Source organism: Columba livia, chromosome 14, assembly GCF_036013475.1.
Source record: "Columba livia isolate bColLiv1 breed racing homer chromosome 14, bColLiv1.pat.W.v2, whole genome shotgun sequence".
NCBI classification, from domain to species: domain Eukaryota; kingdom Metazoa; phylum Chordata; class Aves; order Columbiformes; family Columbidae; genus Columba; species Columba livia.
In genome coordinates, this window is record NC_088615.1 from 2,067,087 (window position 1) to 2,089,005 (window position 21,919).

At 52.8% G+C, this 21,919-nt stretch overlaps 3 protein-coding genes across 6 annotated transcripts; 1 reads left to right on the forward strand and 2 right to left on the reverse strand.

The window, feature by feature from the left end:
* The first annotated feature begins 2,091 nt into the window (after positions 1-2,091).
* On the forward strand, positions 2,092-4,165 carry IL17B (interleukin 17B). Its single transcript, XM_021297224.2, is given in 3 exon segments — positions 2,092-2,486; positions 2,488-2,786; positions 3,013-4,165. Coding segments are annotated over 3 exon segments (687 nt in total). The 5' UTR covers positions 2,092-2,357; the 3' UTR covers positions 3,272-4,165.
* A 163-nt stretch (positions 4,166-4,328) lies between these two features.
* Positions 4,329-7,515, reverse strand: PCYOX1L (prenylcysteine oxidase 1 like). The gene is made up of 6 exons (XM_065029504.1): positions 7,358-7,515; positions 6,825-7,031; positions 6,245-6,419; positions 5,946-6,157; positions 5,715-5,855; positions 4,329-5,151 (listed from the first exon to the last, which is right to left on the reverse strand). Exons 1-6 carry the CDS (start codon positions 7,443-7,445, stop codon positions 4,493-4,495), a joined length of 1,482 nt encoding a protein of 493 aa, XP_064885576.1. The 5' UTR covers positions 7,446-7,515; the 3' UTR covers positions 4,329-4,492.
* Positions 7,516-9,220: 1,705 nt separating this feature from the next.
* Positions 9,221-21,829, reverse strand: GRPEL2 (GrpE like 2, mitochondrial). Of its 4 annotated transcripts, none has more exons than XR_010466090.1 (5): positions 21,181-21,829; positions 16,034-16,202; positions 15,126-15,207; positions 13,054-13,488; positions 9,221-11,555 (listed from the first exon to the last, which is right to left on the reverse strand). XR_010466090.1 is itself a non-coding variant. In XM_065029506.1 (4 exons), the coding sequence occupies exons 1-4, from the start codon at positions 21,237-21,239 to the stop codon at positions 13,133-13,135; spliced, it is 666 nt and encodes a 221-aa protein (XP_064885578.1). In that variant the 5' UTR covers positions 21,240-21,829; the 3' UTR covers positions 9,221-13,132. The 4 variants fall into 4 exon arrangements, 2 of the variants coding, with proteins under 2 accessions (XP_064885578.1, XP_064885577.1); XR_010466089.1 differs by lacking the exon at positions 21,181-21,829 and adding an exon at positions 16,995-18,513; XM_065029506.1 differs by having other exon boundaries at positions 9,221-13,488.
* Positions 21,830-21,919: the final 90 nt, after the last annotated feature.

Below are 21,919 nucleotides of genomic sequence, written 5' to 3' on the forward strand. Positions count from 1 at the left end.
GGTGAAAGGGGAGGCAGAACACACCAGAAAGAGATGGACCAGCTCCCCAGGGCCACCCAACCTGCAGGGTCAGTAGTCCTGACAATGTAAAGAGCCCCTCCAAAGGAGTAGGACAGACCCTGCTGTCTGTGAGCATGGGGGGCAGCATCGAGCACTCCTTGCGGGTGGCTGGGACTGGCAGTGGAGGAGGGACGGAGGGTGGGATGGAGGGAGGAGGGATGGAGAGGAGGAGGGACAGAGGGAGGAAGGATGCAGGGAGGGATGGAGGGAGGAGGCAGAGGAGGGATGGAGAGGAGGAGGGATGGAGAGGAGGAGGGATGGAGAGGAGGAGGGATGGAGAGGAGGAGGGATGGAGAGGAGGAGGGATGGAGAGGAGGAGGGATGGAGAGGAGGAGGGATGGAGAGGAGGAGGGATGGAGAGGAGGAGGGATGGAGAGGAGGAGGGATGGAGAGGAGGAGGGATGGAGGGAGGGTAGCCATGGAAGAAGGTAAGCGGGAGGGCCTGGCGGTGCGGTTGGGTGGACAACAGCACCATCGTGTGGCACAACGGCTGCCTGGCCGCAGGGACAGGGACAGCAGAGGGGCTGCAATGCCGGGCTGCTGCAGCCCCCGGCCCATGCCTTAGGACAGCCTCCTCCCTAGAGAGGCCCCTTCTCCCCCGGCCCTGAGACGGGGCACCACCGCCGCCACCCCCGTGCCTCAGTTTCCCCCACCGCAGCACCCTGCATCCTACACCACGCCCCGGGAGGCCAGAGCAGCCCCGCAGGGGCAGCACCCACCACCCTGCAGCTCTGGGGACCAGACCCAAGGACAGCTATGAGCAGACCTGGTGTGTCCCCGTTGCCAGGGGCTGGTGACAGATTTGACAACAGAAGGGGAAGGGTTTGGGGACAGACAGACAAGAGGTGCAGAAAGTCAAGGACGTTGTTGCCTTACCTTTGGGCAGAAGGGTCTGCTGGCTCCTGGTGACAGCGGAGCTGGTGGTGGCACGTGGATGATGATGGGCCTTCAGCTGTCCCCACAGGGACAGCAGGACAGTGCCAGGCTACCTGCACGCCTTGGTGACAGCGCAGGAGACCACCCGCGGTCCTCCCGCAAGCCACTGCTCCCCCAGCTTAGCAGCCGTGTCCCTCCTGGCCCGAGCAGGGCTGTGACCATGCTGGTGGCACCACGGGAACCTAAACCCCCACCCCAGGGCAGGTTATTACCCAGCAAGCCCCTCTGGGCTGACTGGTCCCGAGGGAACCCGCCACTGTCCACAGCCACTGCCGCAGGTGGAGCCAGCGCCCGGGGAGGTGGCGGGTGGCTGAGTCCCAGACCATGCTGGCCCCCTGCCCGGCCGGCACCGAGGCTCCCTGGCACCTCGGGGACCAGACACACCTCCGGCAGAGCGCAGCCGGGGGCTGGGGCTTTCCCTTTTTAGCTCCCCGGCTTGCTGGTGCCAGCCACACTGCAGGACAGCGGCCGGCAGCCCCTCTGCAGCGATGGACCGGGCTCCAAACCTGGTAGGAGACTGCACGGCGGCTCAGGTTTTCCCCTCGTTTTCCTTCTTTAACATAACTATTTGCACGCTTGTTTATGGGTGGCTACCTGGCTTTGTTTGCTTTGGAGATGCGTGCTGTGGTCCGCCAGGCCCATCGCTCCCACGCCTGGCACAGCAAGGATGCAACAGCCTCAGAGAGCAGAGCCACGACAGTCCGAGCGGACAGTCCAGTACGGAGAGGGAAAACGGCCCCAGCCAAGCAGTCCCTTTCCCAGGGCACCGCACATCCATGGGAAGGGCTGTGGGACAGCGGGCAGGGCTGTGGGACAGCGGGCAGGGCTGTGGGACAGCGGGCAGGGTGCGGGGCTGCCTGCGGCCAGCTGCAGGGACACGAATAGCAGGGAGCAGCACTACAGAAAGCAACTTTGTTCGCTGCTGGGCAGCCTGCCGGGTGTCAGCACACGGGAGCCTGGCCCTGCGAGACCAGAGGGAGAAGGAAAAAGCATCTTTCTTTTCTCTCTCACCGTCCTCGGAGCACCGAGGGAGGGAGAGGAGGGTTTGGATAAAGATCCCATTCTTGACAGTCTCATCTCTAAAGCTCCTTTTAAACCAGAGGCTGCTCAGGTACAGCCCAAGCTGAAGGTGTCCCCATCCCTCCCAGCATGCAGCCACCTTGGGGTGGGCAGGGAAGGAGCGGGCACTGTGTGGCCAGGGGCATTTTGGGCAACACAAAGTGCCGGCTGCACCCAGGGAGAGGGGCTTTGCAGCCGCGCGCATCAGCTGGGGCTTGGGCTAGGGGGTCACTGCGACCCTGCACCCTCCACCCCTGCAAACCGCCCTCCTGTGTTTCCATGGGTCTCGCCACAGGCCAGCCATGCCCCTGGGGGGTTGTATGCGCCACCCCAAAGTCAATGTGGTCCTGCCATCACCTGGTGACCCACGGGAGGTGGGAGAGTTCCCCTTCCACACCAACCCTGCGGTCTGGGCAGCCACACACCATCCTCCTTCCTCCTCAGCTGCTCCTCTGCATCTTCACCTTTGCCATGGTGCTGGTCCCTGAAGCAAAGGACCAAAGCAAGGCAGCGAAGGGCAGGAGAAGGGGTCTGGCACGGCCCCCCACGGCTGCCCCTGCCCTCAGCTGGGCCCTGGATGACCCTTTCACCACCATGGCGGACTACGAGCGCAGCATCCAGGACATGGTGCACCAGCTGAGGAACAGCTCTGAGCCAGGTGACACCAAGTGCCAGGTCAACTTGAGGCTCTGGAGGTCCAACCGGAGGAGCCTATCCCCCTGGGCCTACAGGTGAGCTTGGGCTGGGGACCTTGGGGATGCGCACGGTGGCTCTGTGCCAGCAAGTGCCATGGTGGCCATGGCTCCAGTATCACGGGGCTGTGGTAGCTGCTGAGGGGTGTGATGCAACACAGCACCCCATTTCACCCCATGGTGGCATTGCCCTGCCCGTCCCCAGCCACCCACTGCCCCCATCTCACCGTCTCTCCAGCCTTGCCTTGCTTTCCCTCTCCTCCAGCATAAACCACGATGCAACGCGGATCCCAGCTGACATTCCTGAGGCTCGATGTCTCTGCACTGGCTGCATCAACCCCTTCACGATGCAGGAGGACCGCACCATGGCCAGCATTCCCATCTACAGCAGGCTGCCTGTCCGCCGGCTGCTCTGCCAGGTGCCTGGAGAGGTGGGGCACAAGCCCTCTGGGAAGAAGAAGTGTCAGAAGAAGTACCAGATGGTCATGGAGACCATCGCTGTGGGCTGCACCTGCATCTTCTGAGGTTGCAAAGCTAATCCCTGCAGCTACCTGTGGGCATCTAACCAGCTTGCTCTTGCTTTCCAAGCTTGCGCAGCCCTCTGGGAGAGTCACCCCGCTGAGCATCAGGGTGAGAACCCCTGCACAAGCAGATGGCAGCTCTAAGAGCTTCCCAAAACTCCCCTGCAGATTCCATCAGCCTCAGCCCAAGCAGCCACTTTGGGGACACCCAGCACTGGGGCAGCCCCTGCAAGTCACCCAGCTATGCAGTCCCATGAGTGGCCTCACAGTGGGACACCAGCCCGAGCCCCAACACCTCCAGGGGGAGCTCAGCAGGGCGGACTGGGGACAGAGGGAGGCAGCTGCACAGTCCCTTGGGCTGGGCAGGATCAGGCCTCCTCCTGCCCCAAAGTCCCCGTTTGCTCCATCGGTGCAACAGCTCCAGAAGTGCTCAGTCCTCCCCAGTCCACCTACAGGTTCCTCTGCACTGGGCAAGGCAGCCCAGGGAGTGGGGCAAGTGGGCAGTGGTTTGGGTGGCCTTTGAGGTCTTCAATAAAGCTCATCGCTGGCCCCCGTCTGAGCCGCCCTCTGCCTTGGCACCTCGCGCTGCCCCTCCATGCTGCCCAGGCCTCTCCCAGCAAGGCTCTTCTGCCCCCCAAAACCCAGCTGAGCCCAGGAAGCCTGGACACCCTGGGAACAGGGAGCACCCAGCAGCAGGCGAGTCAGGACCTGCGACAGCCCACTCTGCGCGCCCATCCCCGGGGCGCCAGGCCGGCGAGAGGGGCTCAGCTCCACACACACACAGCATGGGAGAGGCCACAGGACCTCCTGCCCCAGCCAGGGCCAGCCCTACCACCAAGCTTCCCAGCGCCAAAGCCAGGAGAGGCTGCAGCAGCTCACCAGGGTGGACCCATCTGCTGCCAATGGCACCCGGCCTCGTCCTTGAAAGCCCCCTGAGGTTCCCTCCCCAAACCAGGTGCACAGTGACCCTTTTTCACAGGAAAAGGCACAGGCTGCTTTCCAGTAGAGCCTGGGGAGGGGTAACAGGGAAACTGAGGCACATTGCACAGACACACAGACACACTGGGCAGGGACTGTATTCCTGAAGGCGATGCACGCTTCAAGTCATCCACGACACAGCCTGTCCCTTCTCCCCCAGCCCCAAACCCACTGGTGTCCCCAAGGCAATAAATACTCCCCAGGCTACTACACACAGATGCTCTGGCCCTCCATCTCCCCCAGGTGTCACAGCTCAGTCTTCACCTTGTGCATCAAGTCCTTCTGGTCGATTTTCTCCAGGTCCTGATGCCAGCGGTTGTAAGCCAGCAGGGCCACATTTTTGGCTGCCACCGCTATCATCTCCATGGAACTGGCCACCCACTCCACACCACTGAGGTAGAAGAGGTTTTCGTGGAGTACGATGGGCGGGAGGGACTTGGCAGCATCGTAGCGGGGATACGTCTGCCATTCCGTCACCTGCACCGAGTAGTAGGACCTGAAGAGGGTTTTCAGCTGCTGCTTGTCCAGCGGCTGCTGGGAGAGGACCCGCCACACCGCGGCCTCCTGAGGCTGCTTGCGACGGAAAGCTGCCGAGATGTTGACAGGACAGATGTTGTCCATGGCATTGAAGAAGAGGTCGGGGGTGTCGGTGGTGAGGATGCTGGTGAAGGGGAAGAGCTTGGGGTCGGGGAAGCCGAAGTAGGAGGAGTTGAGGTAGCCGTGCACCACGGAGGTGACAGCGGGCTGGAAGGCTCCGGGGAAGTTGGCGATGGGTGGCTCGAAGTTCTCAAAGGTGAAGTTGCTCCTGCTGGGGTGTAGAGGAGTTGTCACCACCACCATGTCGTAGAAAGCCGAGCCCTGGCCCTCACTGCCCTCGTAGTGCACCTGGTAGAGGGGTCTCCCCTCTGAAAAGAGATGGTGGACAGTTAGGAGCAGCCCTGAGCCCCAAGTGGCATTGCCCTGGCCCCCTTTTCTTCTAGTATGGCCTTCATCCCCTGGTTTTCCAGTACACACAAATGCCGGACTATAGTATCTGATGGTTATGGATGAGTTACTGATGCTTTACTGTAACAGAGAGAAGACTTTATCAAGCCTGTGGAAGAAGGTTTCCAGAGAAGCCCAGCCTAGAGGGGCAAGGAGGACTGAGGCAGCACAGCCCTCCAGCCCTTCTGCTGTGCTGGATAGGGAAGCAAACCCGCAACAAGGATGGTGCCACAGAAGAGACCTGAAGGACCTCTGGAGGGAGTGTGGGGAAGCTCAGGGCCAAGCTCTGTGCTGCAGGGCCCCAACAAGCGGAGGAGGTGGACAGAGCCCCCAGGCACTCGCCCAAATGCTTTACCAGGACCAGGATGCTCTCCAGCCTCCCAACACCCCCCTCTCTGCCCCAGCATCCCCATGCTGCCACCATCAACCTCTCACCCACATGTGGGCCAGTAGCACCCAGAGCAGACCCCATGCCCAGGCTCACCCGAGCTGTGCAGAGAGACACCTGTCACCCTGGCTGGGATGATGTTGGCTTTGGTCAGCTTCAGCAGACCTGAACACACCAGCTTGTTGCCTCCATCCACCGCCCAGGTGCTGCCTTGGGCCCCCACCAGTGACATGGCTCCTGGGGAGAGAAAGAGGATGGTGGCTCAACAGCCTGTCCATGGAGGGGCTGCTGAGTCAGATGGGGAGAAGATGGGGTCCCCAGTCTCACCTGCGAAGGCAGGCACCAGCACCGACTGCCCGTAGCTGGAGCGCAGGACGGCCGCAATGACATCGTCCACGAAGCGCTGCGTGACGCCCACCTCCAGCAAGGACTCGGCCACCGAGCGCTGTGTCATGTTGACGAAGGCGTCACCCCCCAGCGAGCGCAGCAGCTCCTCCAGGCTGGAGAAAGCATAGCCGTGCGCCTGGTACTTGTAGATCCTGGAGGGAACAGGAGCACAGGGCACTTGGTGATGCCCTGGTGCTGGGGAAGACCTCATGTCCCCCCAGCCCCATGGGCCCTCCTACCTCATGAACTTCTCCATCACCTCCTCCACCCACATCTGCAGGCGCAGAAAGCTGATGCCATAATGCCACCAGAGCCTGAAGAGGTTGAGCAGGTACCAGTCAGTCTCCTCCAGGACGAAGTGCTCCCCACTGAAGATGGCACTCTTCCCCGGCACCTCGCGCCGGTGCTTGAGGCCTGTAAGGAGCAGGGGGGCTGCTGGGAAAGGCCGGTGCCAAACAGCAGCGCAGTGGGAATGCAGGCAAAGATGCTCTTGGAGAAGCATCAGGTAGTGTAAGACCTCAGAGCACAGGAACTTCAATGCTGGGGCATCCTATGGAGTTGTGGCTCCCTACTGTGACAAACTGGTGGGATTTTGTGTACACCCCCCCCTACAGTAATTCCACCAGAATGCCTTGCCCTGATGCTCTGCTGAGCCACCACATCCCTTCCAGGGCACAACAGGGCTGGGGTGCAGAGAAACAAGGGGGTCCCCACATGCCTGGGGTGCTCTCCCCACCACCCCAAACGCACAGCCTGGGGACACCGCATCCCCTAGCTCAGGGATGGAGGCCATGCAAGCACTGAGCTGCCTGTGCTCACCCAGAATCTTGACGAAGTCCTGCATGTGGAGGCTGAGGGCATGGATGGAGGCTCCCCTGCTCTCGTACTGCTGCTTGTTGACGGTGACGGTGGCCAGCCGGCCCCCCACGCCTGCCGGCTCGTACACATCCAGCTGCACCTGCGGCCCGAAGTGCTGCTGCAAGAAGTAGGCGACGGCCGAGCCGCCCAACCCCGCGCCCACCACAGCTGCCGGGGGAGAGGGGCGAGGGCGGCCGGGTCAGCAGCGAGCCCCGAAAGAGCAGGGGGGTGCTGCCCCCCGCCCGGACTCCCGCGTTCCCGGGCCGCGGGTCAGAAGGCGCCAGCACCGCGTGCCAGGGCGCGGATGCAGGGGGATGCAGCGCGGACGGTGCCGGGGGATGCCGCGGGGATGCACGGCAGCGCGCCCTGCTCCCGCCGCGGAGCGGTGCCGGAGCTCCCCTCTCCCACCCCCGGAGGCAGGCAGGAGGCCGGGTGCTGCCGGTCCCCGGGCTGGGTGCCCCCTCCCCACCCCGCACGCCTCCCCCGGCTCCTACCGATGCTGCGCGGCGGGGCGCGGGCAGCCGCAGGGGCGGCCAGCAGGGCGAGGGCCGGCAGGAGCAGCGCGGCGGGCGGCGCGGCCATGGCGCGGGCGGCAGCGCGGAGAGCGGGTCCCGGCAGCGCCCGGCCCGGCCCGGCCCGCCCCTTCCCGCAGGCCCGGCCCCCGCGCCCCCCGCGGCCGCCCCTCCCGGGCATGGACCCGCTCCAGGGGCAGGGCTGCGCCGGCGCGGGGAGCCCCGGGCGGCGCGTCTGCCGGCGGCGGGGCGGGCAGGAGGCGGGCGAGCACGGAGAGGTGAGCGGGGCTTCATCCCCGCAGAGCCGCCGTGCACACAGCCCTGCACGGGGTGCGGTGCAGGGGCAGCACCGGGCTCAGCAGCAGTACAGAAGCAGGCCTCGTGGTTGCTTGTCCCCAGCACTCATCCTCAGAGGATGATACAGAGGGTCAGAGGAGAACCTCAACATCCCAAAGTGCTGGGTATGCTAAGCGAACAACCCCAGGCACAGGCACAGTGAGGATCCTCAGTGCCCTCTGGACCTGCACCACACTCACAATCAACCCCGAGCTGGTCCAAGGGGCCAAATCCAGGAGCCTCCCCTCAGCACTGCCTCTCGCCTGCTGCACTGGGGTCTGCACCGCAGGACAGTACTTGGGCCAAGCTGCCACCCGTGCACGTTTTCCACGTGCTCAGCCTGCACATGGGCATCAGCACCTGGTGCTCAGCACCTGGCGGACGGGAGCAGGCTGGTTCATGCACCAACAAGGGCATTTCAAGCTTTCACTTGCAGTTTCTGCCCTGGGCAAAACAAGGTGCCCGACAGCAAGTGGCTCCTGCCATGGGGATCCCATCAGATTACAAAGGATGGCTCAGGCTGAGCAAAATCTCTGGAACTGGTAGGACATGTAATTACAGCCCCAGAGCCTGCTGTAGCGCCGTGTTGGCTCTGCACCAAATGACAACATTTAGTTTGAGAATCTGTCCACTCAACTTTGTCTCAGGAGAAACACAGCACAAGCACAGACCCTCTCTTATCCCCCAGCCAGGAGATGCTTGAGTTCCCGCATGGGGGAACACACACGACCCAGAAACTCAGGCATGAACTTTTTAGGGGGGCACACACAAAAACTACCGGTCATTACAATGGGCATTACCAACCCACCAGGGCGGGGAGGTGATGTTCCCAAAACAGCCTGAAACAGCACACAAATACCTCTGCAGCACGCCTCAGGTTTTAACGAGCTCTTAATTAACCGGCCTGATTTCACATCTTTTGCAAAGGGTTTTTTCTAGTCAGAGCTTTAGGACAACAGGCAAGCACAGCACCAGCTGCTGCAAGACTAAGGCAAAACCAGGAATGGAAGCCCAGCTATTTTTGCAGAGGACGTGGGGAGGGAGAACGCGATCTGTTACAATCACAGCCCTACAAAGCAAGCCTGTTCTTTTCTCCAACAAATCTCTAACGCGCCTGTAGATACCACAAGCGCTAAACACACTGTATGTTAAGCCAACCTCAATGGAGCTGCCATACGGTTCGCCTGCTACAACTCATCAACGCAAAAGGGCAAAACTGCAGCAAAGCGCAGCTGTGAGAGAACAGAACGGCCAAAACAAAACCAGATATCAAGATTTCAACTAAATCCCCAACAACTCACCTGCCGAGGGAAGATGATGCACACACGTGTGCATTTCTGGGAGTCCACCTAAAGCGTTGTTAGCAAAATGTTCACCAAAGTACTGCCATGCACAATGTGATCAGGAACAGCGTCCTACATCAGGAACATCAGTCCTACCTGATGAGAGTGGCAGTCAGAATGGGCAGCATTTTGGGGCAGGGAAAGAAGGAAAAAGAAACAACTGCAGTTCTTTTTTATTATCATTATTATTATTATTATTATTAGCAAATGGACAGTATCTGGACATCTGAAGGAAATCAGCCCTTTCCAATATTAACTCAAATGTCGTTGTCAATTACTTGCACCACTCCCACACTTCAGTCTTTGTTTTTCATTCAAGAACCTTTGGGTAAACAAAGAGCACACAAACACACACAAAAATACAGTATATACAGGTTTTCCACCAACTAAATGGATTTAGATTTTTGGACATTAGCAATGTTTTGTTCATTTGACTTCGGAAGTAATATCAAAACATCTCAAGTTTTAAAATAAAAAAATACTACAATATTCACAATATAAAACTTAAATACACTTTTTTTTTTTTTTTAAATTAAAGGATTGCTAATAGCTACTGATTCATCACAGCTGTCTCAACAGCGGCTCCGCTGATGAAGCACTGAGAATGTAAGGTTCACAAAGCGCCATTCACATTCTGCACTGCTCGTGGTCAGAGCCCAGACGCTGCCCCGCTCGGGACCAGTGCCTCTGTGGACTCCTCCAGCTCAGCTCCAAGCGGTGCCACTGGTGGGGGACGGCACGGGGACAGGACAAGGCGAATGCCCACCGACTGTGGGGCTGCCCACGTCCCCACAGCAGAAATGCAGCCCCATATCAGCATCACACACACCTCACCTATAGCTGTCTGCATCGCCAGCTCGAGCTCTTCAGTTCATGGCTGGGCAAACTGGAAATGACTAAGAGGTACGTGACACTTCCTCTCCTCTGCCATTCTGTCCCTGCTAACGCACTCCTGCGTTTTATTAAATAGTCATTGAATAAAGTGATCAGAGAGAAAAAGCTCCTCTCTGGTGTAACTCTGCAGAGTGCAACGGAACCGCATGAGTGGGGACTCTGCCGCACCGTGCTGAGTGTGCAAGCTTCACACAAACAGCGCAGATAAGGGAGCCAGAACCTACAACGCAGAAATTCGATTCACCCTTACGCAACCTCATCCACAATAAAAGGGATCATTAAGTGTGCTTGAAAGGCAGGAGAATCAAATTTTGCCTAGGAAATCCGGATTCTGTGATGGAATCCAGGTTTGGCTATTTCATTTTCACTTCACCATTCAAAGGAAGCAGAAACTAGGACAAACAACAGCTACAGCATTTCTCTCTTTGGTAACTTCTGTAAAAGTCTCTAAGCAATGGGAACATCTTACAGTAATCATCATAAAAGCCCAATAAGATCCTATAGAAGTTTCATAAACTGAGCCATGAACTGGGAAAATAGCTTGCCCAAAATTAAATCGGCCCCATGGAGGGGCAAGAAAGGCTGCACAGGAACTGGACCCCTTCAATTCCTGCGCCAGCCCTGCAACAGTGCCTCGGTGAAAGCGGATCCACACAAGCTGATCAATAACCTCTCAGTACAGACAGAAGGTCTGGAGTGCATTTTAGGGTATTTTAAGGCAAAAACGGGTGAGTGCTGGCTGAGGAGACAGGCAGGCCTGGCCAGCACTCTGAAGGCGGACTGAGCAGCTCTACACACTTCCACAGGCAAGTGGCTCTGGGGGTCAGTCTAGAAGACTTGGATCCCATCACTTCTGCTCACACGCTGCGTTTAAATCTGGCTCATGTAAGCTGCAGCCTTCCTGTGAGAGCAAACTACCTGTTGGGTAAAAAGCCTTTACTTTTGTTTAGCTCCTTATACATAAAGTTTCACATTCAAAGTTCGTTTCCATAGCCAGCTCTGCCCTTCTATTGCAAAAAGACTCAGCTGATGTAGCAGGGGCTGAAGAGGCAGCAGAGAACCCAACTGCTCCTTCCTGCTAGAAGATACAGTTTCCTCTGAACAGGCTGCACACAGTCTTGGGGCAGAACAGCAAGACTTGCATTGCCACATTTCGTATTTTACCTGTTCTTTGTCTTGAGTAACTGCATACCCTGGTGACCCAGTTTAGCACGCAGACCAGCGAAACAACAAACAGGAATTCCTGTATTTCTCTGAAATTTCCAACAAACAAGAGCACTGAACAAGAGCTTTGTCCAAAGCGACTTATACTGCAACGAAGCACTGTTTTGGGGTTGAAATCTGAAGTTCCCTTCTGAAAACCTAACCCCACATAGGCAGAAAATGGCAATTCAAAAAGTATCCACTACTGAATCACCTGCATACAGCTGTCACTAAAGCAGCTTGCATGGAGCATATTAGAAATGCGCATCTTCCTTAAATTTCTGGAACGACAACCAACTGTAACAGCTGCACATAGTCTCCCCAGATGAAAGACTGTTGATAGCTGCTAATTGAAGGCTGCAGTAATCTTCAAGTCCACCACAAAAGGATTATACAACTGAAGCCTGCAAAGGAATGGGAGAAGAATAAGCTTTCTTCCAAACCAGTGATGGCATCCACCATAAGTAAAGAGTTTTTTGGAAGTGGTTCTGAAATAACCGTCTGGCCACGGATCCAATTCCAGAAAGTATAAAACGCAGGAATTAACAAATCAGTAAGAAACAACCTGAAAACAACCATTCCTGCCTTGGGTTTGTGTAGTGCAGACCATAGGCTGGTTCATGTAACTCTTCTGTCACTACACTGCTTGCTGCTCTGTAAAGGGTTAAATTCTGATCTCACTCACCAACTGGATCCTTTCAGCTGAGATAAATGGACTCCCAGGCAAAAGGACCACTGGGAAATACATATGCCGTGCTGTGACAACAACACGCCTCCAACTAAGAGGACGGCTCGAGGTCAGCTTTCGCCTCCTCAGCTTTCTGCTTCTCCTGCTTTCTCATCACTGCTGCCAAAATTGGTTCAAGGCCACTTGAGACTTTTAGTAGAAAAGATTTTTCTCCTTGTGTCAAAACCCAAAAGGTTTAATATTTACTATGACCACGCAAAAGTAGAATCTGAACGTGAACTGGAAGTTAGTGTTATCCGAGTACCATTACTGGAGAGCTGAAAAATCAAAACAGTCCAGATTTCCTGCTAAAGGGCACATCTCCACTTTGCCAGCAGCTGCAACAAAGAACACGTAGTTTATCATGCTTGAAAGCTGCACAAATACCCCTCAGGCAAGAGAGATTACTCTCCTCTAAAATATACTTTTTGGTTGGAGAAAGAGAGATTTGAGAACAGTTTTCTGGCTTCACCAAGAACCACTATTCCCTGTTTTACTGTTAGGAACAAGGAGGCAAGCTGATGGTTTACCTGGAGAACAAATATTAACACGTTCAAGTCTGACCTAACAGTTGAATTCTCTTTAAAACCTCATCCCTATTCGACTACAGTATGACAGAGATTTCATTAATTCAGGATTGTTTTCCTGAAGTGACATGAGAAAAAGCTGCCCCTAAATGTCATTTCAAGGGATCATCTTCATCCCCACCTGAGGGATGTGGGGACAAGGGAGGACACCAAAACCAGCCTGATAATAATACTCAGCCCTTTGGGCTTTTCCTCTTCTGAGGACTTTGCAAAGAAACAGCCTCACCACATCCCTGTGAGGTAGGTCAATAAGTATTATTATATTCCCTTAATACAGATATGGAAACCGAGGCAGAGAAGTTACTCTCCTGACGGCAACTGCAGGAGTCTGTCTCAGAGATGGAACAGGGAGACAAGATCCCTTAGCTCTCAGAGAATTTCCCTTTCTCTCCCATATGTCCCCCATACAAGTCTTAATGGAGAAACGAGCAACAGAGAAAGGTGATACAGTGCCACGTTTCTGACAAATAGCAGGACTCCTAGTACTACTCCGCACACTCCAAAAAGGATTATTAAATACACAAGTACCTTAGAATTAATGGCAAAATGACTGCACACATTATAAAGAATCCAATGTACAATACAAACCTAACTTAATAAATAAGTAATGACATGCAGCTGCAGTTGTGACTGCGTGCTGAGTAAGGTCCCAATGGATATGCCCAGGTCATTCCTGTGACTCCACCGCCACGCCAACGAGCGCGTGTCTGATAGTGCGACCGTGGAGTTTGTAGCCATCCTGAGTCACCAGTGCTATCGTGCCCGGCTGCAAGCCCTCGGCTGGCACGTGGCAGACTATTTCGTGGTCATACGGATCATATCTGCCACCAACAGGGTTCATCTTCTGAAGGCCGTGTTTGGCAAACACACTTTGCAATTTGGCCTCTATGAGAGAGAGGCCTTCATAGATTTTCTTCAGGGTCGGACTCAGGTTACTGGGCTCCGCTTCTTCTGCGGCACTCTCGGTGGTCTTCTCCAAGATATCTGCTACCTCCACGAGGTCCCTGCAGAAACTCTGGATCCCTGCGGGCACAAAGAAGCAAGAAGTAAATGAAGGGCAGTTTACAGAACATACAGAGTTACAGTACCAATGACAGGCACAAAGTCACAGCAGTTGGAAGGCACCTTTGCAGCTGCTAATTGATTTGAACCATTACTTTAGTGAGAGCAGACAGTGTCTTCTGTATTGTGTAGCCAAAGCTTTCTCATCAGACAGGTAGCAATCTAAAGACTCCTCAAATCAAGGTATATGCAGGAAAGGTACATCTACACACACCAACACATATATATAGTATACCTGACAAAGCAGAGCATTAATGCCCATGCACATGGGGAACAAACACAATGTGGGGAAGTAAAAATAGTACATGGCCATTCAAAAGTACATCCACAGTTTTATTCATAAGTTAAAACTGCTGTGAAAGGACCGAATAAATTGGTCTTTGGGTCAGGCATGAAAAAGTCATGCAGTCTTTTTCATTAGAAAAAAATGGGCTTAGATTATAGACATTTCCAGAAGTGGTGTATTACACTGTGCAGAAATTTCAGGAAAATCAGGCTCTCCCGGTCTATATATAGATGCTATAACTAAGTTACTGGAAAGAGACATTAGGAAAACAAAGAAAGAGAACACTTTGGTGCTGTCTATACTTGTACATACATGTTTAAACATCCACAGCACAAAGCAGCACGAAGGAGAAGCAACAAAGGAGCAGGCAGAAGCAGACTGATGAGCAACAATTTCCTCTTGTACCAGAGTCTGTTTTCATGCTCTACAGACCCCCGTGCCTCACGCCACGAGCAACTTCTAATAAAGAACCTCATTTTTCTCCAAATCTGAAGCATAATGCATCTAAAATTCAAAGAGCTACAAAAACCAAAACAACAGCAAAACAAAACCCAAACAAAAAACCCAAACACACCAACCTCAAAAATAAAAGGTGCTGATTATCCCAAAACTCAACAGCTGTTTTATAACACAATGGGTAGACCAGTTAGAAAAAAAGAGGAGCTCTAATTTCAAAGCTACAGGAATTAACTAACAAAAAAACCTCCCAAGATTCATGCATTATGGAGAATAACAGTTTCTCATTCTCAGAGACAGTGCTGGCAGAGTGCAACATTTAAACAGCAGTTTCTTCCCCCTTCACCTGCCTCCATTGCCAAAGCTACAAATCCAGCTCACTTCACTGATGCTACAATATTTATTATAGAAATTTTAAATAACATCTAATATAGAAACTGACAAGCTTTGTCCTAGGCAAGATCTACCTCCTGAAAGCCAGAGCAGAAGAGGCTGTTAAAGGAGATCACAACCTGATGACGCAGATAAGAGTATGGAACACACCCTGCCAGAGCAAATTCTCAGGCTACAGAAGAACCTGTAATTTCAGCCGAGTCAGTAGAATTACACTCAGTTGCACCAGCCTTGTTTTATTAAGAAAAAAATCACAAAACCATCACTGAGATAAACCTGATAGGACACAACTGGATATATAGAAAAAATAGCGAGTAAGCCCAGGCACCAACAGTCCAGGCCCAGCATTGTGCCAGGTTTTACAATGAACAGGGACAGGATGAGGGGAGAGAAAAGTTGTTGGTCAGCATTTTCTGTTCAGGCAGGCACGGCAGTAAGCACAGCTTTGCTTCGTTTGGCTTACCAAAGAGCTTGGCATCTTCCACAAACTTCTGCGTTCTCCTCCGGACATTCTCAGAATCTGCCAAAGCTTTCCGGTATCGCTCCTGTGACCACAACAGCAAGGGGAGACATCAAGCAAGGAGTTACAAAACATTTCCCGACAAGCTGGCAATCCCTTAGAAACTATTATAAAAGTGCCCACTTCATGTCAGAAGGTTGTGCTGGGTTCCTGCGTTTTCATTATGTGCAAACGTAATCCTTCTGATTAATCAGCACAACTCCCTCAAAAGCAGCACTCAGGGCGCAGCGCTGGTTTTTGTGTGACTCACTGCGGCTCCGCAGACGCTCCTTTCTCCAGCAGGCAAGTTGGCGGCCTCAGCAAAATATCTGCAACCCACTGATCTATTGCTCGGTGCAGTAGTACCCTCAGGGCAATCATCTCTGGAATTGCCTGCCCAGTGCTGCAGTATTTAATCCTCCCCTTACTCACATCTGTTCTTCAAAGTCCCTAGAACATGATCCCTACCATTTCTACCACACCACTGTCACTAAAGACAACTTTCCTTCTCGGACAATCTGGACCTGGTGTAACACAATATGTGACACTAATCAAGATGAAGCTACTGCCATTCCCTCTGTGTAACGCTGTGAAATAATTGACCAGACCACCTCCAAAATACAGTTTTGCCTACCAGGATCATACTACCCGTGTCTTGTTTCTAGGTACTACTGACAGATGGTATTTCTAGGGAATGCAGACTGTACTTTCACAGTGCAACCACCCAGAGCACGGTGGTTTTGAAGACTGCCATGGCACAGCGGCACTGTGTGTGCGTTCCAGGGCTTAGAGAAAAGAAACAGGGCTGAAAGACAGAACAAGTGAAAGGGACTGAAAGAAAGACATCCTGATGGCATCAGCAGCATACTCACAGTTAAATCCCGGACTTGTTCTTCCAGTTTGATGGCTTTGTGCTCTAAGGCACAGTCAGAAAGGGGATGCTTGGGCTCATCACGGGGATCTTCTGGGCCACATTCGTCTCCTGTACTTCTCTGCTGAGCTGCAGTGCTGAAAACACATGGGGACCCCCTGAAATACAAACTAGTGACAAAGAAGGAAAGTTAAGTAACAACAGAGTAAAAAAGAATTCTAGTTAATGTCATTAGTAAAGCAGGCTCTCTTAAAAAAGGTACATCGGATGCTAGGTAAAATTTTAGCTCTTTTTGGAAAATGTGGACAATTACCACAGAACCACAAAGAAACAGATGTTTTGAAAAATTCTTTTATTTTAGACCCACATGGGGTCAAAGAAAACTGTCAGAGATGTGACCAAGTTGCGTGCAGCCCAAATATTCTGGGGCCTTCCTCCATGGCCTTCACAGCACTGTTAACTGTGTTTGGAAACGGGACTGAATGTGTCAACTGAAAATTGTCCCTAATATTCTTCAACTGTTTTTATCTCTACTGGCAATGAAAAAGTCCCAAAGACAAAAAAGTCCCAAAACAAGCCTAAGCTTCAAGTGCTGAAACCCACCTTATTTCCAAAGACTTTTTCATCTTAAGCACTCTTTCCAACTAAAACCCACCCTTGCCAGTGGCTCATGTTGGGACAGCAGGTGGAGCTCACCCAGGAGGCTGACTCCACAACTTGCAGAGGAAATGATGAAACAACCAAAGAGTAAGATAATTGGATTGAGCTCTATGAACACTGCCTATGCGCTTAGCAGCCTATTCTACAGTGTAACAATTTCCCACGTTTCCCAGAAACTAGATAACAGAAGTCTGGCTGAAAACAGTTTGGTCAAAGATGATGAAAACCACCACACCAAAAACTTTGAAAAATAAAGAAACTATTTCTCACTTCATTCTGTTCTTTTCCAGAAAGCCCTTTACCTGCAGTAACAATGCTGCCCCTTTGAGAGCCAAATGAAGAGTTTTCCCTCTCCTTTCGTGGGAACACCGGGGATCTTCCTCCAAGCAGGGCTTTCAACATCCCCTTTAACAGTGAGGTTTTGCATATGCTAAGTGCACATCTACCACGTGAAACACAGAAACCACTGCACTGGCACTGATTCGAACTTCTGTGTTTGTACAGTATAATTCGACACTGCCTGGAGATACTGAGGCCCCAGAATCAATATAGCCGAGTTCATGTTACCAGCCCGCACCATTAAGCTTTCTTACTTTTCAGCAAGGCTATGTTGCTCGGGTACAATGTCACAGAAGTGCACAGCTTTTGTTTTTGGGGCTATCAAATCTGTCATAACACTTAAGCATTGTTCAGCAACCCAGCTAAGCTGAGTTTACAGTGGAAACTGGAAGGGACAGGTTTGCTCCCCTTATTCCAGTACCGGAACTGTGCAGAAGGAAGGTTCAGTGAGTTAAACCAGGCAAAAACTAGCCCTACAAAAGACTTTGCTGTCTGTGTCCCTGAATAGGTTTGTTCACAGATGAGCTCAAGTGCCAGTACAAAGGAAAAGACAAACTCATGAAGCCTGGTGAGACGTGGGAAGGAGAACACAGGGAAGGGAAGAGTTGTCCCCCTTGGGGTGGCAGCCAGGGCTTAGACCAGCTCAGCTCTATGACCAAAGCACAGTTTAAGAGATTCACGTCTGCCCAAAGACCACCAAGCATCTCCTACCACTCCCTGCTTAGCAGCCCACGTTCCCTCATTTCATCTTTAATACAAGGTTGCTACATGTTCCATAACACTAATGACAAACTTCCTTTTCCCACCTGAAGACATTTGCATATAGGATTTTTGATTAAGTGGGTACGTAAAGCAGAATCTGTATATCAAAATGCTAATTTTCAATACATTACACACCAAATACAAGTCTGAAAGTGCTTTTGCTACGTACACTTGCTCTGGAGTAGGATGTTCCTTGCACTGATCTTTAAGGAACCAGATGAGGGGCTGTCAGGAGGCTCTTTTCAAAGAGCTGCCCAGTCACTGCGGCTCTGGGTTCCAGGAATGCCAATACGAAAGAAACCCCCACATTTTAACCCTGGCTGCTTATGGCACGAAACCCCATCTTGAATGATTTTTGAGATGCTTGTTACATTCGTGTTGCTGACTGATTAACATAGCACTTTTTTCAAAGTTATAGAAAGTAGACTACAGGGGAGGTGAGGAAGCCTCCTGTGAGAGAGGATCCCCTTCACCAAGCCGTCATAATCAATCTGTGAAGATTCAAACAACTGTAAAGCTTTCTTTGTAAATAAAAGGTGTATCTGTGTTAAGTACCAACTACAAGCTTTGTCCTTTATCATCTCATATTTCACTTAAAGAGCTGCAGGGATGGAAATTAGCTATGCTACAGAGGAATCAAAGAACCTGAAATGCAGCTGAGAAAGCAGGCTTGCAAGGCAGCTCACAGGTTCATCCTAAAAAAGCTATAAAAACGAATTAACTCTTTTGCATCCAAGAAGCAAAAGTCAGTGAAGTGGTTTACACTACACGAATGGGTGTGTTGTGTGTGTAGGAGGAGAGGGGTAGGAATGAGCTGGCGCCTCAGCTCCAGGGACCTGCCTACGTGAAGCGGAGAGCTGCCTGCATGGACTCCTTTCTACAGCTCCCGAAACCAAGGCACAGAACACTCTCTCGTGCAGCGAAACGCCCCGGCTATCATATGCTGTTCAGACAAACCTGCCTTGTAAGTTGCAGACAAGAAACAAGAACCGCAGACTGACTCCAAAGGGAATTCTTAAGAAGGACTATTATGTGGAATTGAAAATGCTGCTCAATTTACTTCTTGCTCCGGGATGAAAGGAATACTCCACTAAAAAGGCAAATGCTATTTACAGTCTGATCACTGCAGTGTGATCTGTCTTCTAAACACAGTTGTGACCACAGCTGCCCTAAAACCAGGCAGAAATCCCACTGGAGGAAGCTGAAACATCCTCAAGTGACAGACATGTGGAAATCCCCAAATGTGTGAAGGGATTACACAACTAAGCTGGTCATATGAAAAGATTTACAAACTGATGTCACAGAAAGCCAAATAGATATAGCGGAGAAGCTGGTAGTATCCATATGGTTTAAGCCACTTGTCCTTAAAGATTAGAACTTAAATGACGAGAACAGATCCCTCCCATCAGAAGAACAGTATAATCTCTCTGGAGCACAGGTACAATACCTGACCATCCCTAACTGACTCTGTCACATTCCCTCAGAACACAGGCTCCCGTCCCATCCCATCTCTCCTTTAATACTCCCTCCTCCTCCTCTTCCTCCTCCTCCCAAAAGAGCATGACAAACCACACAAGTGCCAACACACAGAGAAACATCCACATTAGTGTTTTAGCTCTGATAAGCGTGCTTTGGAAGGAAATCTAATTACCCCCAATGACTCCATTTCATCAGGGAGTGACACCAGAGATTAATACTATGTGGATTCCTCTTTGATGAAACTGGAGAACAAGCTTGTACAGCTCACTCTAACATGAGAAGGCTGTAAACGGGCAGCAGGCTCCCAGTGTGGGTGTCTGGGCCCCAGCACCTGCTGCTTTGCTGCTGTTGGCTGTGACACAGGCACGGCCACAGAGAACCTGGGTACACAGAGGAGTTTCACACCAACAGCAGGTGCTGGTGACTCTCCACAAAGGGAAGAAGGTGGCTCAGCTCCCATCAAAGTCACCTCTTCCAAACGTGCTGTATACCCCTTCCAAACTTGGTGTACATTTTCAGAGAGGCAAAGCATTTTTCACACGTATAAAAGCAGAAGGACTTTCAGACACGCATCTTTGCATTTAGTCCCAAACTCAGATGCTTCTTTTATGTGCTGCAGAATTGTTTTATTGTATTTAAATGGTCTTTTGATTTTTATTTGCAGAGAGAAAACTCTAGGATAAACCAGCAAGCACTTGGACTATATCTTCTTTTCTCCTGCCCACATTTCACTTGAATAACTGAAGGACCTGTGATGGATTTCAGTTGTACAAGCCATATTCTACAACCTCCAAAAATATGACTGAACGCTTTTTATGTCTAAATAGTGACACAACTATGCCAACCCCTTTCCCTTGACCATTCAAAACATGCTGAAAGTACAGGTGCAGCATCCTTACAAAAAATAAAACCCGAGGAGCACATTGAACTTGTAACTCGTAAATAAACAGTTCTGATGGGCATGAAGAGATGCAGAAATCACACGTAGATATGTGTGGCAGGAACCGCACCACAACGTGACTTACTGACCACAGAAACGCTTTTCTTAAAAATTCAAATTTTTTTTCTTTCCTCAAAATGTCACTTTTCCAGGAAAGAACACACTTATTGAGAGCCTGGTTTTGTCCCAGGCCTTCTGCGGAGCTAAGGGTGGGCAGTGCACCCCTCATGGGGGGTAAAGTGGAGATCTCTGGGGGGACAGAATCCCAGAATGTCAGGGATTGGAAAGGACCTGGAAAGCTCATCCAGTGCAATCCCCCCATGGAGCAGGAACACCCAGATGAGGTTACACAGGAAGGTGTCCAGGTGGGTTTTGAATGTCTGCAGAGAAGGAGACTCCACAACCTCCCTGGGCAGCCTGGGCCAGTGTTGTCAGCCTCATCATGAAAAAATTTTTTCTCAAATTTAAAGGGAACCTCCTGTGTTCCAGTTTGCACCCATTGCCCCTTGTCCTGTCACTGGTTGTCACCCACAAGAGCCTGGCTCCATCCTGACACTCACCCTTTCCATATTGATCCCCATGAATGAGTCCCCCCTCAGTCTCCTCTTCTCCAGCTCCAGAGCCCCAGCTCCCTCAGCCTTTCCTCACACGGGAGATGCTCCACTCCCTTCAGCATCTTGGTGGCTGCGCTGGACTCTCTCCAGCAGTTCCCTGTACTTCTAGAACTGAGGGGCCCAGAACCGGACACAATATTCCAGATGCGACGGTTCCCTCCCACACCCCCGCGGGCGGCCCAGGCCCGGGCCCGCCGCAGGGCGGTGGCGGCTGCGAGGCTCCGCGGCGGGCCCGGGCCGGGGGCGCTGCCACGTCTCACACCGAGCCCGCCACCGGAGAGGAGCGGTCACCGCCGCGACCGCTGCCGGCTGAGGGAGAGGGACGACACAGCTTCCCTCACACGCCTCACGTACCTGCCGCGCCGCGGAGCGCCGAGGACGGTCCCGAAGCGCCGCAGGGACCCGGCGGCCATCGCGGAGTGACTGCGGGAGCGACGCGCCGGCGCCGCCCGCCAACTACAGCTCCCAGAAGCCCCTGCGCGGACTACGAGGTCCGGCGGGCAGCGCTGCTGCGTGGGCGGTGCCTCAGCGGGGGCGTGGCCCGGTGCAGGGGGGCGTGGCCCGCGGCGGTTTGTGGGGACCCCGCGGCTGCGCAGTTTTAGGGTGGTAATAACGTTACAAGTTTCACGTGTTGTTCATTAAAAACTGCATTAAAGACTGAGAGAGTCTTGGGCCTGAAGGTTAACGTGAGGCCTTTTAACTGGGAACTACCCTGGGGGGTCTACAGGAAAGGTGGGGAGGGACCCTTCAACAGGGAGTGCAGGGATAGGATGAGGGGTAGTGGTTTTGAACAGAAAGAGCGTAGATCTAATTAGGTGTTAGGAAGATGTTCTTCCCCATGAGGGTGGTGAGGCTCTGGCACAGAAGCTGTGGATGTCCCCTCCTTGGGGGGGTTCAAGGTCAGGTTGGACAGGGCTCCGAGCAAGCTGGTCTGGTGGAAGATGCCCCTGCCCATGGCAGGGGGTGGGACTGGATGATCTCTAAGGCTAGTTCTGAGCTCACCGCGGTCACTAACCCGCCATACCAGACTCACCCAGCCGCCTGTTGCAGGATGCCCAGCCCACCCCAGAGCTGTCCTGGTCCACTTCAGTCT

Coding starts and splice junctions, on each gene's coding strand:
- PCYOX1L (XM_065029504.1), bottom strand. CDS start 7,445: ATGGCCGCGCCGCCCGCCGCGCTGCTCCTGCCGGCCCTCGCCCTGCTG. Junction 6,158..6,244: donor GTGATGGAGAAGTTCATGAG/GTAGGAGGGCCC, acceptor TGTTCCCTCCAG/GATCTACAAGTACCAGGCGC. Junction 5,152..5,714: donor TGTCTCTCTGCACAGCTCGG/GTGAGCCTGGGC, acceptor ATCTCTTTTCAG/AGGGGAGACCCCTCTACCAG.
- GRPEL2 (XM_065029505.1), bottom strand. CDS start 17,119: ATGCAAAACCTCACTGTTAAAGGGGATGTTGAAAGCCCTGCTTGGAGG. Junction 16,203..16,994: donor GGGCAGCATTGTTACTGCAG/GTAAAGGGCTTT, acceptor CTTTGTCACTAG/TTTGTATTTCAGGGGGTCCC. Junction 13,489..15,125: donor GGAAGATGCCAAGCTCTTTG/GTAAGCCAAACG, acceptor TTGTGCCCGCAG/GGATCCAGAGTTTCTGCAGG.